Consider the following 15,393-nt stretch of genomic DNA (forward strand, 5'->3'; position numbering starts at 1 on the left):
TTTTTCCCACTTACTTTGAATATTTCACGAATGGATAATTGTGTCGCTCATGTCCCAAATGAGCCAAAATTAATTTTAAATTCAATTAAACCTAACTACGTGTGTTATAACAACGAGTCTAGCTCGTCGTGGCTCTTTAATACCAAACTAAAGTAAAGAAGTATCGCTTAATGCGTAATTCACGTAGACTCTAAAAATTTTAGTAATTTATTCCGGACGAAATGAATATATCGTGACCAGGTAAAATTAAACGCCTCTCTACTGCACTATTAATTATAATTAAATCGTAGTGCAAGGGGTTAAGCATCGATAGAGTGCCTCGACACGAAAATTTGCAGAAATTAAAAATATAAAATTAATCATTTGCTTATATGGAAATGAGGTTAATACGGTTAATCCGTGAATATTTAATTTACTCTATATTCTAGGGAAATTTATTCCATTTTTCCATTATTCTTAGGATACAATGACGAATTATCAAACGATATGGCAAAGAAGAATAGGAAAATAATATTCATCTACGTCGTTCAAATTTCCAACAAATGATCAAAATAAAACAACCATAATTTAACAAAAATAACTATTGACGAGTATCATGGCTATTGAAGAGACCAGCGTAGGTGACTGTCATGACAGTCATCGCATTAAAGAATAATCGTTCATGGGCTCATCACATGACAGTTCTTAGCACGGTCTGTGTAAAATGGCAGCGTGGTTAGAGTGATCGGGGTGGTTCAAATTTCCAAAAAATTAAAATAAAATAAAACAAATTAGTACTGACAGGCACTGGTGACTACCACGTCTACCGAGGGGACCAGTGTAGGTAGCTGCCATGACAGTCGACGCGTTAAAGAATAATCTATCATGGGCTCATCACATGACAGTTCTTAGCACGGCCTGTGTAAAATGGCAGCGTGGTTAGAGTGATCGGGGGTGGTTCAAATTTTCAAAAGATCAAAATAAAATAAAGCAAATATAAATTAAAAGAAATTAGTACTGACGAGCACTGGTGACTACTATGTCTACCGAGGGGACTAGCTCAGGTGACTGTCATGACAGTCATCGCAGTAAAGAATAATCGATCATAGGCTCATCACATGACAGTTCTTAGCACGGCCTGTGTAAAATGACAGCATGGTTAGAGTGATCGGGGTGGTTCAAATTTCCAAAAAATTAAAATAAAATAAAACAAATCAGTACTGACAGGCACTGGTGACTACCACGTCTACCGAGGGGACCAGTGTAGGTAGCTGCCATGACAGTCGACGCGTTAAAGAATAATCTATCATGGGCTCATCACATGACAGTTCTTAGCACGGCCTGTGTAAAATGGCAGCGTGGTTAGAGTGATCGGGGGTGGTTCAAATTTTCAAAAGATCAAAATAAAATAAAGCAAATATAAATTAAAAGAAATTAGTACTGACAAGCACTGGTGACTACTATGCCTACCGAGGGGACTAGCTCAGGTGACTGTCATGACAGTCGACGCGTTAAAGAATAATCGATCACGGGGTCATCGCATAAGAATTCTTAGCGCGGCGTGTGGAGTGTGATAGCGTCGGTGGAGCGATCGGGGGTGGTTTAATAATTCGTCAACGGGACAGCATGGCGGCTCTAGGCGCGGTGGCAGGCCTGCGGTCACCTACTTCGCAGCCTGAAACTCGACTCCAGGAAGAGTGCGTTCATTTTCGCCTGCTCGCGTTCCCAGCCGCAATTAGCATTTTCGAAACAATTGCCAGTTACCGCGGACGAGCCTCCGCCGTTGCACGCTCGACGGCCGGCCGTCGCGACGCGTCGATCCTATAGCCTCCGAAGTCGCGTGAACGTGCCTATTGAAAATGTCGATAAAGGTTCAGTGACATTCGTTCGCGAACGTTCACCCGCTAGCCGCTCCGCTATTTGCGCGCTGTCGATTTTCGTTCCTCCGAGTTCCCTCGTTCGCCAGCGGACGCCATTCTTTGTCTATGTCGTTGATAAACGTCTTTGGATTATGTTTCCCTTGCGCTTAACTGCGCAGGCTATCGATCCGCGTATCGTACCGCTGAATTTTTCTATTTCACTCGCGAGGTAGCGAGCCGAAGATATTGTACAGGTGTAGTCCATTGTTGGGTAAAAAGGCCCATAATTTTTGCTCATGCTTCTTCCCTTCATTTTCCAATCGTGAGATATACGAGTTAACCCTTTGCACTTGACGATTTTTTGACTAAAGAGGGGTAGGAGTTCAAAGATTTTCTGCTATAAAATTGACGATACTTTTTTGAGCAGTAAATAAGAAATCGTATAATAATTAATACATGGAATTATTTGATTTCGATATTTCGCACATCGTTACATTATCTTAAATTTAACGTATTAACACTTTGCCTGCCGCTGTCACGCAGACGTGACTTTGGTTCAGCACGGCACAATGTTCCACTGTGTTTCTGTTTTAACTCTTCCTATCGTCTTTTCTCGACATTCTTTAAGCAGATGCTTGTTCCGGTAGTCTCAAATATTAGTGCCTTTTTAAATAATAAGAATAGCGTAAATATGACCATCAGCAACTAGTAGAACCCACGCGAAATTCACCGGCGGCGAGAAATGAGCGGCCGGTAAAGTGTTAATTACCATCGATCTTCGAAATTTTATCGAATGGCGACTGACGGCTGCCTCTCGAGTGCAAAGGGTTAAAATTGTCGTTATTATCGATAATTTATTTATTAGTTGATTATATATGTTGGAATGCTAAATACATAAGTCGAGACATCTTACATATAACGTCGATGTTAACCCTTTGCGCTCGGGAGGCGCCCTACAGTCGCCATTTGATAAAATTTCGAAGCTCGATGTTCATAAATATGTGAAATTTCAGATAATCCAACGGTGTGCAAGGTATCGAAATCAAATAATTGTACTTGTTAATTATCATACAATTTCTTATTCACAGTTCAGAAAAATATCGTCAGCTTTGTAACAGAAAATCTTTGAACCCCTATCCTTCTTTGGCCAAAAAATCGTCGAGTGCAAAGGGTTAACACATTGCGTATGGATGACTAGATATCTCGTTTTCAGGTTTCTTCGACTCAATCGATGATTTAAGGAATTCGAAAATAGATTTTCTCGTTATGTTACCAGGCTAACGAAGTCTCCCATATATAAATTAATATTTAAGAATACCTTATGCGAATGTACAGGTAGCCCTCCTACAACACGGCATCCTATAACACGATTCATAAATTGCGAGAACCCTCCTATAACACGGTTTCTATCACAATAAGAAAATTGTAAAAACTTTTGTACAACACTGTACTTCTACACGAGCAGTGACGACGAAGAAATTTATTAAATTAAAGTTGCATTAAATTAAAATAATATTTTTGTTTTTGATTTGTTTTGTGTTGTACATACATTTATATTTTTAATAAAAATTAAGTCGTTTACGTAGAATTAAAAAAAAAAATTGTTTTTAGTAAGTTTTCGGAACGTAATCCCCCTTTTTGTACTGGCTCTGGGTCTCATACAACAATTGTTTTTAGTAAGTTTTCGGAACGTAATCCTCCTTTTTGTACTGGCTCTGGGTCTCATACAACACGGTTTCACGTAACACGACATTTCCTAGGAACCTATCTACCGTGTTATAGGAGGGTTACCTGTAATACCAAATGCGAATTAAAAAAGTGCATATATGCATCGTATAAAGTGTTCCTGGATCACCCAAAACGCAGAGTGTCGTATGCAATGTGTTAAAATGTTTTTGATTATTACATACTAATGTATGATTGTGTACGTGTCGGTCGCCAGCCAAATTCCTTTGTTCAAACGAATCAGTCTCTAAGCAGTTAATTTACCAATTATTTCGAGTTACCAATTATTAAAGCATTGCCTTTCTATAATTAGTGTTCCTTCCTTTTTAACTCCACTGTCATCTCAAATTCTATCAATATACACACTTACATCCATCCCTCCAGTTGTTGAATCTCTCACGGGTTAACAACGTTGACTGTCACGCTGTATTTGCATATCGCACAGGAAGAATCGCACCAGTATTTTATTTTCAAATTAAAATAAAATTGTCGGATCAGTTTTTCAAATTAAAATAAAATTGTCGGATCAGCTGTGACGTTGTAAATTATTTAGTCTTTCTATATCGATTTTCTTTCTATATCGACGATTTAAAGTAATAGAGAATCATCCCTTAATCAGTTGACCACTTTACTGTCACTTCTGGTGCTTGATACCTGTGTCACTATTTAGTCTTTCTATATCGATTTTCTTTCTATATCGATTTTCTTTCTATATCGACGATTTAAAGTATTAGAGAATCATCCCTTAATCAGTTGACCACTTTACTGTCACTTCTGGTGCTTGATACCTGTGTCAAGTTATATCCTCACAGGTTAAAATTGGAAATAGGATTTATGCGAGATTTTCGTGTTGTTATTAACCATAATGCATATTTTTCACACGGTTTGCGAATGGTTGCTTTGTTTCTCAGCTTTGGCAATTAACACGCATTTAGGAACGAAAATTACTCCCACAAAACAGGGAAATTGACCTCGCATGTCCTCGACGCGTCCACTTGCGCGAGAAATAATTAGGTTTGTCATCTTACGGCTCCCCCTAACTCGCGATTATTCAATTCCTGTTTTAAGCAGTCGAGGAGCAATTTTTATTTACCGACTAAAATCGCGCAGACCGTATAGTATACCGTACAGTTTGGATAAATAGGTATTAACCATTTTCACTGGAGATTTAATAAAATTCGGAAGATTGATATTTATCAACGTATTAAATTTAAGATAACGCAACAGCGCGTGAAATATCGAAACAAAATAATTCTACGCGTTAACATCTACACGATCTCTTATTTATTATTCTAAAAAATATCATTTATCGTCGATTTTGCGGCAAAAAGAATCTTTGAATTAGCTATATTTCCAGTTGCGAAATTTTACCGTTTACTCTCCTCGAACTTGGAGGATGCGGATTAGAGATGATTGATAATTAAATGGAATATATTTAGTAATATAAGCAACCATAATAACAGAATTGGATGCGATTATAATAGTATAATCTCAATGATAATCTCACGCACGTTGTTACGCATTCTCTCGTTAGACACAGACGATAAAAGCCAGTGGGCTCATAAATTTTCACGCAGTCCCCCACTGGCGAATCTCTATCAGAAATTACTCGCGTTTCCATCCCCGCTATGTTCAAATCCGAGAAGACGTTTAATTAATCGTCCGATCGCGAAGAAACGGGAGCAACATGTCGACTGGTAGCAGTTTTCGTAGAAGCACCGAGTGCCTTGCTGGCCGGCAGTAAAAGGGTTAAACACGCATTACGGGTCGGTGGCTGTGGTGTTAAATAGGATTTATTGGCAGTAAATTGCCAGCAAGTGGCAGTTAATGAACTAAGTTGAAATTCAAAGTTAATTAACGATTTTTCCCCCGTTTTATTGCCCGGCGTTAAACAGCCAGAGGCAGAAACCCCAGGCTCGCAGCATTCGCGACTCGGATGGTGTCGTTTCGGCATCAATCGCTTAACACGATAATTTACAAGCCCGCTGTATCGTTCCAAGTAACTATAACTTCGAGATCAGATACGAGCTAACTGTTTGAAACGTTTCCAGAAGTAGATCGGAGATTTAGTAGCGTCTCTAATCGTTCCTTTTCCGATGCCTTTCCCATGAAAGCTCCCAGATACGTGACTCACGGATTACTCTTGGCCGATATCGCCTCGAACACGCATGTTGTAACTCGGTTAAGGGGATCTTCCACGAATCCGCGGCGAAAAATCAATGCTTCTTCCTCTTTAAACTTTGCACGTCCGTGGACGTGTCTGTGAACCCGTTTGATGAAATTATAGTCGTCCAATTACGAACACGTGCAGCGAAGAAGCAGAGGAAGATCGGTATTCGTGCCTAGTGTGCATGTGTTACATAATTCCTACGATTTTTACTCTTGGATGGAGAAAAAAACCCCGAGTATTCTGCAAACACGATTGAACAAGAGCACGAAACCCCTGAGGGTGAAAGTCTTATGGCAGCCGCGAAAAAAAATCCCAAAGCGGTCCTCGCCAACCCGGATTAGCGGAAGATCCCTTCAACCCTAGAACTGGTGGCGGGATTTCGGTACGCGTGTAAATACCGTTCCGTAGGGTAAAGGGTACGCGTTTCTTGATGGTTAACACGCGCAATTGTGGTGCAACTTGGCGGAAATTGGAATTTTTGAAGGAAAAATACGAAGAAAGTGGCGCGAGTTCGAGGAACCACCTCTTTGCTGAAAGGCTTAGGGATTTCCGACGTTAATTTCGCGAAAATTGGTATTTTCTATGGAAAAATACGTAGAACGTGGCACAAGTTGGAGAAACCATCCCTTTGGTAAACGGCTTAGGATTAACTTCGCGGAAACTGGAAATTTCTAAGGAAAAATACGTAGAGAGCGATGCGAGTTCTAAGAGTTGGAGAAACCATCCCTTTGGTAAACGGCTTAGGATTAACTTCACGGAAACTGGAAATTTCTAAGGAAAAATACGTAGAGAGCGATGCGAGTTCTAGGAACCACCCGTTTAGCGATGGACTTAGGGATTTTTGAGGTTAACTTCGCGGAAACTGGAATTTATTAAGGAAAAATACGTGGAAAGTGGCGCGAGTTCGAGGAACCACCTCTTCGGTGAAAGGCTTAGGGATTTCCGACGTTAATTTCGCGAAAATTGGTATTTTCTATGGAAAAATACGTAGAAAGTGGCACGAGTTGCAGAAACCACCCCTTTGCTGAACGGCTTAGGGATTTTCCGGATTAACTTCGCGGAAACTGGAAATTTCTAAGGAAAAATACGTAGAGAGCGGTGCGAGTTCTAGGAACCACCCGTTTAGCGATGGACTTGGGGATTTTTGAGGTTAACTTCGCGGAAACTGGAATTTATTAAGGAAAAATACGTAGAAAGTGGCGCGAGTTCGAGGAACCACCTCTTCGGTGAAAGGCTTAGGGATTTCCGACGTTAATTTCGCGAAAATTGGTATTTTTTATGTAAAAATACGTAGAAAGTGGCGCGAGTTGGAGAAACCACGCCTTTGGTGAACGGCTTAGGATTAACTTCGCTGAAACTGGAAATTTCTAAGGAAAAATACGTAGAGAGCGATGCGAGTTCTAGGAACCACCCGTTTAGCGATAGACTTAGAGATTTTTTAGGTTAACTTCGCGGAAACTGGAATTTATTAAGGAAAAATACGTAGAAAGTGGCGCGAGTTCGAGGAAGCAGCCGTTCGGTGAAAGGCATAACCCCCTAGGGATTTTCGGGGTTAACGGCGTAGGCGAAACACCGCGGCCATGATTGTTGGACAGTCGTTGTTATCGAGAGACGATAAATTCGCTTTAATTTGCAGTCTCGGCGACGAGGATGGCGTGCACGAGTAATTGCCGTTTCTGAGTGTCGGCACCTAGAGAGGATCGCGGAAGGCCACGTCCCTGTTGCTACGAGAGCAGCGATGTCGGTGAAGCTTCGAACGAGATCCGCCCAGCCGGCTTCAAGTGTTCAGCTTCGTCGTTCGAGATCGACCAGCCTGTAAAACGAATACGCGAGGGAAACGGTCGTTGGACGATCGTTTGCACGACCGGACGACGACGACCGCAAAGGAACGGGAGAATCGTGGAACTGCCTTCTTTTTCTTTCCTTTTTTTCCCTCCGCGTAGCGAAGTAGAAAACGCGAGAAGAAAAAGATATTTTCGTAGATAGTAACGTAATTAGTGGAAAACGGTACGCCGAGAGTCGCCTAGCCGCAGTCAGCGAGAAGAAAGAAGGGCCACGTTAAATGGTCGCATTTAGTGCACAATTTCCGCTTTGCTCGCGCGTGCCGTGTACCGTGTACGTTCTCCGCTCGAGAAAATCCTCGAGGATCGCAGAGTAAGGAAGCTGGAGAATCGCGAACGTTCTCCAGGTGGAGTTTAGCCACGGGTAAGGGATTCGTGGTCAAAGTGAAGTGTCTCGGTCTTAGTGAGATGGCCTTCATGATGAAGAAGAAGAAGTACAAATTCTCGGTGGAGGTGGACCTGGAGGAGCTCACCGCGGTGTCCTTCGTGAACGCAGTGCTGTTCGCGAAGCTCAGACTTCTCGACGGTGGATCCTTCGTCGATCACTCGACTAGGTAAGCGTTACCCGAGTACAGGACACAGCGGAGTCCTTTTGGTATAAGCGTATCGAGCGTTACAGTCGCTTCAGGAGTATCGAGATTCGCTCTATCCACTCAGCAGGGTCCATTCGCCGTGCGCGTCGAGCGTTGCTGTCACTGTTAGGGGGCCCAGAGAGTCCATCCCGACGAGATAGAGTCCTCCCCGGTAAGCCGGTATCGACCGTTGCCGTCGCGTTGCTGGGAAAAGTTTCGCGACGATAATCGCGACACGTTGATTTATTTACGCTGCTCGTAGACCCGCGACGCGTGTAGCACCGTGACCAGGAATAAGAACGACGAGTATATTTAGCGGCGTGCACTGTGCATTTTTCAATTTGCTATGTAATAACGATCGCGTGTCTATGCAGCTGTGCACGGCTCGTTAAAATGGACTTTTTCACAACCTGTCCCTGGTCGCAATTACTCTCCTGGCTATGAGAGACCCTTGTCCTGCGCGAGAACGAAAGTTCCACCAAAGTGTTCGCCGATTGCCGCTTAATTTTTTAGAAACTTCGCTTTCGTGCTCGGCCGCGACCAGGCGTAATTCATTTTCCGGAAAAGGGGGCAGGAAAAAAGCGAGCGCTCGCTTTTTGCCCCACATCCTTTTTCCTCCTTCCCGTTTCATTCGCGTGCTAACGCTCCGCTATCCCGGTCTGCGGCTGAAATTTAACGAGCGGACAAACTGTTATCGCGAAATAAGCCGGTCGAACGCGCGTCCCGCGACACGCGCGGAATCGGACGTTTACGTCTCTGCCACGAAGAACCTCGCGTTAAATTATTTAGTCGCCGTTGAAAGGACATGCCCGGAAGCGTGTCGGGAACTCGTTTAAACTTGCATTTTACTCTCGCCGTATCGGCCGTGAATGAAACATGTTCGCGTAGACGCGGATTAATAGCACCCGCGGGAGAGGAGCGTGTGGATGATGCGAAACTCGGTAACGAGGTTTCCCCAAGTTTCCATTCTTTTGTATATCTAACTACCGCCGTTCGTACCTCGGGGAGCAAATGCACGCGGAATACGAAGAGGTTGACCTAGCGCCACAGGCTCAGACTGTACACCGGCTCGGTACACCTTGGCATTTCGCCGTTTTACGGACTCGGACATGATGGACGAGCGTTGGAATGCATAATTCTTGCGTTAATAATGGAAGGTGTACGGTGGCCTTATCGGCCGGCCGATTTTCACGACGTGGTTCGCTGTTTACCATTTCCCGGTACGGGAGGAAATGGCACGGCATTTATGCGGTCGGTTGACAGAGCCTAGACGCGCGTGTCGACCTTACATTACGCCCACGCGGCACTCTACATTCGTCCTGGAAATTCGCGTAGCTTTTCTGCGAGGACTCGCGAGGATCGAATTTTCAGCCTCGATCGAGGTATTCCACAATGGGGAAGGCTGTTCGAGCTTATCCACGACGCGTCGTCGTTTTGTCCCATTCCCCGAAACGTGCTTCGACTTCTCTAGGAACCCACGCGTTCCACTTTTGCTCGAGGAGCGGAGAATTTCGCGAGAAGCTCGCTATTTTGACTAGTCGTTACCTAGAAGTCTCCCACGTCGTCTCATCGGGGTTCCCATCTCGAGATGAGCATCGAACCAGGCATAAATCTTGCCCAGTGGCCGAGGATACGACGTTTCGTGCCGGTTGCGATCGATTTCGAGGAAGCGTGCAGAAGCGTCGATAAATTTTCGCGGAAAAGCGTGCTGTACCTGTAGCTACGCGTTGGCAGCTGGTCAGGTGTTGCAGAGCAACAGTTGGCTGATAGTAGCGTTACTCCACGACTGTTTTCTCCACGTGCGCCTAACAATAGACCTCTTTGCGCTGAACGTTAGTCCGATTAGCTGGATTATTAACCACGCAGGGGAAAAACAAAGGAGGAAACGAGCAGAATGGTTGCCAGTTTGATACTTCGCGGATGGCAGGCAGTCGCTGAGGAAACGCCTCGTTCCGCAAAGTCGATTAAGCGCTATGTTCTTTGACACTACGTAGCTCCAGGTGGCTTTCACGCGACGTGTGCGTACATCTGCATTTAGTTCGTTTTATTTCTATTTAACCATCACTGGTACATCATCGTTGTGGTATCCTGCAATTTACTTCTAGCAATTAGAGGTCTTTGAAGCTTTTCTTCTTTCGAAAGCATAGACACCTAGTGCCTACATTTGGTCAATTTGACTTTACCAATTCACCCCTGTATCACTGTTTCATGGTACCAAACAATTCACCTCTGATTATCATAGGTTCTCTGCACGGTGACTCGGTCAACCAGAGTATTAACGGCGTGGATAATGCGTAAATCTGCATTTAGTTCGTTTTATTTCTATTCAATCATCACTGGTACGTCATCACTGTGGTATCCAGCAATCTACCTGTAGCAATTTATCTCTAGCAATTAGAGGTCTTCGAAGCTTTTCTTCTTTCGAAAGCATAGACACCTAGTGCCTACATTTGGTCAATTTGACTTTACCAATTCGCCCCTGTATCACTGTTTCATGGTACCAAATAATTCACATCTGATTATTATAGGTTCTCTGCACAGTGACTCGGTCAACCCAAGTATTAACGATGAGGAGAAATGGTATCGTATAATCTACCTCTAGCAATTTACCTCTAGCAATTAGAGGTCTTCGAAGCTTTACTTCTTTTGAAAACATAGACATCAAATTTGATTTTACCAATTCGCCGTTTCATGGTACGAAACAATTCTCCTCTGATAATTATAGGTTCTCTAAACGATGACTCGAGTATTAACAGCTTGGAGAAAGAAAAGAGAAAATGGCACCCAGTCTCCTGCCATTTTGACTCCACTTAGAAGCGTTTAAGCTTGCCACAAGCGTGCCTACATATTCCTTATTTCACTGTGGTACCTAGTTTCCAGCCCACTAGTCGAAGCAACGAGCCCAATTCGTTTCTTAAAAGAATAATCCTTTCCTCGCGAGCGAAGAAAATTCCACTCGTACGTTAACGTCGAGACGATGGCGAGCTCAAGAGCGTATCGTCGGAGCAATAACGTAACCACTGGGGATCGAAGGGGACGCTTTAAACGCGGAGTTAGGTTTTCTGCAGGCCCTGTCGAGGCCGTTTATCGATACCCTCGCGGACACGATGCGATTGTGTTCTACCTTCCGTCCATTGTCGGTCGATACCCAGCCGCGATATTTCACTGGTCCCGACTCGTCCGTATTTACATTGAGACCGCCTTGTGCACGACATCGTGCTGCCCTCGACCAGCGAAATATAACGTTCCTCCACGTGTACAAGTTGCACGCGATGTAAATTCCACACCGGCGATTCGTAAACCATATTTCGCTGGTAGTCGCAGCGTGTCCACACTTTCCCCTATTTAGAGCCGATGTTTGACCCGGGGAAGAATCAATCTCTCCGTTTCCCCATTCACCCCTATATTTCGCGCGTTTATTCCGCGCAAAATTAACCCTCTCGCGATGAAGACTCCATTGCGAAAGATTCGTGAACCACGTTTCTCTGATAGTTCCAGTGTTACTTTATTAATCTTTTCGCTATTACGAGTGTCTGTAGTCACCGGGCACAAAAATTGTGCCAAAAATTAACCCCTTGCCCTACGATTTAAGATTCAACAGCGTGATTGAGCCTTCGAGCCATTCCACATCGACAAATCATTGGCGTGACAAGCGGTGTTTACATTTGGCCCGATCGATGTACCGCGTGCTAGGCCCGTGATAGTCAGTTTCGACCCGATCGATGTACCACGTGCCAGGCCCGTGATAGTCAGTTTCGACCCGATCGATGTACCACGGGCCAGGCTCGTGATAATCAGATTTGTCTCGAAAATCTGACCACGAGCCTCACACGTGGTTGTAGGCTAAAGAGTTAAGACAAGTGCTATTACTATTCCGCTTAGTTCTCTTCGCAAAGAATTGCAAGCGTTATTGCGATGATCGGTTTTTCTTTTTCTTTTTCTTTCTTTTTCGAAAGATTTGGTCCCGAATGCTAAAGACAGCATGCGCGTAATGTTTCCATCTTTGACACGATGCTTCGTTCCTCAGGAGGGACACCGCGACGACGCCCACCGTGGCAAAAGGGTTAATCTTCTTATTCCCCTTTCACCAATTATCCCGTCTTCTCGATCTTCGCAAAATTCATCCCCTCGCGACGTAATCTCTGATGAAGGATTCGCGAACCACGTTTCGTTAATAGTCCCAGTGTCAACACTGCGGATATTTGAGTTAGAGTCGATGAATTTGAGTTTGACTGATGGAATCTCTTTATCTCCTCTTCCTACGTCTCCCATGTTCAATCTTCGCGAAATTAATCGTCGCACGATCTACATCTCCCGATACACTTCGCAACGCAGTGTACGTGGGTCGAGTGGTAAATTCGTCGGGGAAACGTCTCGGTAGGAACAGAGGGAGGTCGGAGGAGAGGAATTCCTTATTACCCTCGACGACGCGTTTACCGCTTTGGTGGCTGCTCGGGATGCTGGCGAGTTGCTGGAAACTCGAAATGGGAAAAGTAAACGAGAGACGAGCGTTTTACTCTCTCGAGGCCCCGGAGATTCACTTTGTATTCGATCTGCTCCCCTGATAGGTGATTCCCGAACGAATCGTGACAGACTGTATGAAGGAAAAATTAGCACAGTCTATATACGAGGAGAGGAAAAGTTTCGCTCGGCAATACTCTCGTCCCGTTTCGGGTTTATCCGTTGGCACGGGTCGGAATCGATGGGAACGGTCATTTCGCGGGAAATCAGCGTGGAAAATGAGTCACGTAGAGGGTATATTGTTCGCCGTTGCGAGTTTTCAGACCGTCTTCTCCTTTGTCCGCTGCTCGTGACGCCTTTGAGAATACCGGAAGCTGGCTGGACCAGTGCCAGAACGGCCCTCTCCCTCGCAGCTCGATCATTTTATTATTTCGTTATCGGTATTCCTCGACTAAGCACCGGTTTTTCCATCGACGTGTGCGCGAGAAACTCGGTGGAGCAGCAGTTGGAGAGGAAGCTCGAACGTTGGTCGCGATACGCGCGAACTTTGCCCTTTGCCGTCGAGACCGGCGTCGCGACGCCGACGATCGTTGGATTAAACGAGCCACGCCGCCAGCTTTCTTTTTTCGGCTGATAAGTTTAATCGTGGCAATCGTTGGCCGGGCCCGTAATTAACCACTTCCTCGTCGCTGGTCCCACAGAAGCGTATTCGGTGGAAGCTCGAGGCGGCCTTAATCGATTCGCTCGACCTTCCGCTGAATTTCTCCCATCGGACACATGCTCGGAGAGTGGAAGAGAGAGGAAGGAGAGATCTGGGAACGTTCTCGCGCGACGCGACCTTCGTGGAAAACGGAAGCAACCTTATTACGGAAACGCGCAGCAGTTTCCAATGGACCCCGCTCGATCGATCACCTTGCCAATGACGAACGCGAGATAATTGATACGGTCGAGCAGAGGATGTGAATATCGATGAGACGTCGCGTGTACAGACGTGTCTTTTCCTCTGCCAATTTCTTCGGGAAATCCCCTTGTGACGTGGAATTATCTGGAGACACGATTCTCTAGAAGGAGATTCCGAGATGGACGTCGGTCGATCGTGATCCCGTATCCATTTCTCGCCGATTGTTCGATCTCTCCGCGGAAGATGGTACTTTTCTAATTAGGCTATGAAATTCGTGTTTTTCCGTGCTCGTTCGCGCTCGTGAAAACACGGTGTATCCGCGTGGAAGTGGTTGCAAGAGAAACACGACTCCTTTGGATCTATGTCAGTGAGAACGATTTAAGTTTCTACGAGATTTCTCTCGTCGTTCCTGCCTCGTAGCCCTCTCGAGATCCGATGTATCCTTCGCCAAGCGAGACGTGTTTCAGCGATAAACGAAAATTATCGATGGCTAACGATCGTTAATTCAGGAATCTCTCTTTTATTATCGATCATCGACTCCGCGATGCGCGCCGAGCTCGAATATCCACGGAAACTTCTAATTTCCGTTTTAATTCCGTTTTAATCCCAAGTTCGGAATAAACCCGAGATTGAAAGTATTTCTCTCGAAGGTAGCCAACTGGTGGGAGAAAAAGTTCATCGCGTCTTAAAATTTATCGGCAAAATGGCGGATTCTACGAGTTTCATTTTGAGCCAAGTTTGAAATTAGTTGGAGAGGAGCTGACACCGGTTTGTACCCCGCCTAACCGCAGACACGGAAGCCGTTCTCGAACCTAAACTTCGGAATTATTAAAAAAAACAGAAAGAATTGCACTGTACCCTACCATGGTGTGGAGAGTGTCTCGGTGGAGGTAAACCCGTGGAGGAGAAACGGAGGAGTGGTTGGCGAGCGTGAGAGACAGGGTAATCCCGGTGGACGTTGAAGCATTGGGACAAACGAACGAAGAGCACAAGTGGGTTTATCGTTGGAGCGGCGCGCGCGCGCGCGCGCAATCAGATCGAGATAAGCGTTTCGATTTAACGTCAGAGTCGGCTGGTTTCCCGGCGACTGGTCTACCTTGAACCATGACCTTCCTTGGAATCGGCGGCTGGTGGCCGAATAAAGGGCTGGAAATAGAGCGTGCACGAAGATCGGAGGCAAATCGGGTGGGCCGAGAACAGCGATGGAAATTAGGTTGCACGCGTGGGAGAAATCGCGTGGGCTACGCAGCGAAGGTCCTCGCGGCTGTGAGAAACTCGGAAGAATGGACTCGTGGAGGGAACTATGGAGACGACTATCGGGAATCAGAAGTATCGCGAAATTAGAAATCGGCAGAGGGAACTGTTGCGGACATTTTCACGGTCGGCGTTTGAATGGCGGGCGTGGAGGGCCGTCGGCTGTATCGAAAGCCGCGGCGAAAGAAAAGCGACAGTGGGAAACGTGGAAAGAGAAACGCGATTCTCTCGCCACCGATAGCGTTAGAAAGTAATATACGCGGAGCGATTCTCGCGCTGATTCACGAGGCGCGAAAATGGAGAGAGAAAAGCTGGCAGGGAAGAAATCGGGGTACGCGCGAACGCGAGTGGTTCATCACGAATCGGAGGGTCGGAAAGTAAAGGGAGAGAAAAGGAAGAGAGTGGTGGGCGAGAGAGAAGGAGGAGAGACACGAGGGCACGACGATAATGGACAATGTCCTGTCGTCCGGTGTGCCCCGGGCATGGAAACGAGTGACCACCGTGGAGGACCTGACACCGCTTCAATGTGTCGTGATGAGGAAACACCCGATTACAACGCTCCGGCCGAGGCATAGAATATTTCTGCGTGTATCCACGGGAACGATTATGTCGATACTCGTCGCACCATTGG

General features: G+C 45.5%; 1 protein-coding gene across 2 annotated transcripts in view; it reads left to right on the forward strand.

Moving 5' to 3' along the window:
* Positions 1–7,952: 7,952 nt before the first annotated feature.
* LOC108554408 (serine/arginine repetitive matrix protein 2) overlaps positions 7,953–15,393 on the forward strand; it is an 87,201-nt gene continuing 79,760 nt past the window's right edge. The window contains exon 1 of one of the 2 annotated variants that reach the window (XM_017909685.1): positions 7,953–8,128. In XM_017909685.1, the coding sequence (XP_017765174.1) occupies positions 7,983–8,128 (146 nt within the window). In that variant the 5' untranslated portion in view covers positions 7,953–7,982. The remainder of the gene's footprint in view (positions 8,129–15,393) is intronic. The other variant, XM_017909675.1, reaches the window with a different exon arrangement.

Source organism: Eufriesea mexicana, unplaced genomic scaffold, assembly GCF_001483705.2.
Source record: "Eufriesea mexicana isolate 0111107269 unplaced genomic scaffold, ASM148370v2 scaffold58, whole genome shotgun sequence".
NCBI classification, from domain to species: Eukaryota; Metazoa; Arthropoda; class Insecta; order Hymenoptera; family Apidae; genus Eufriesea; species Eufriesea mexicana.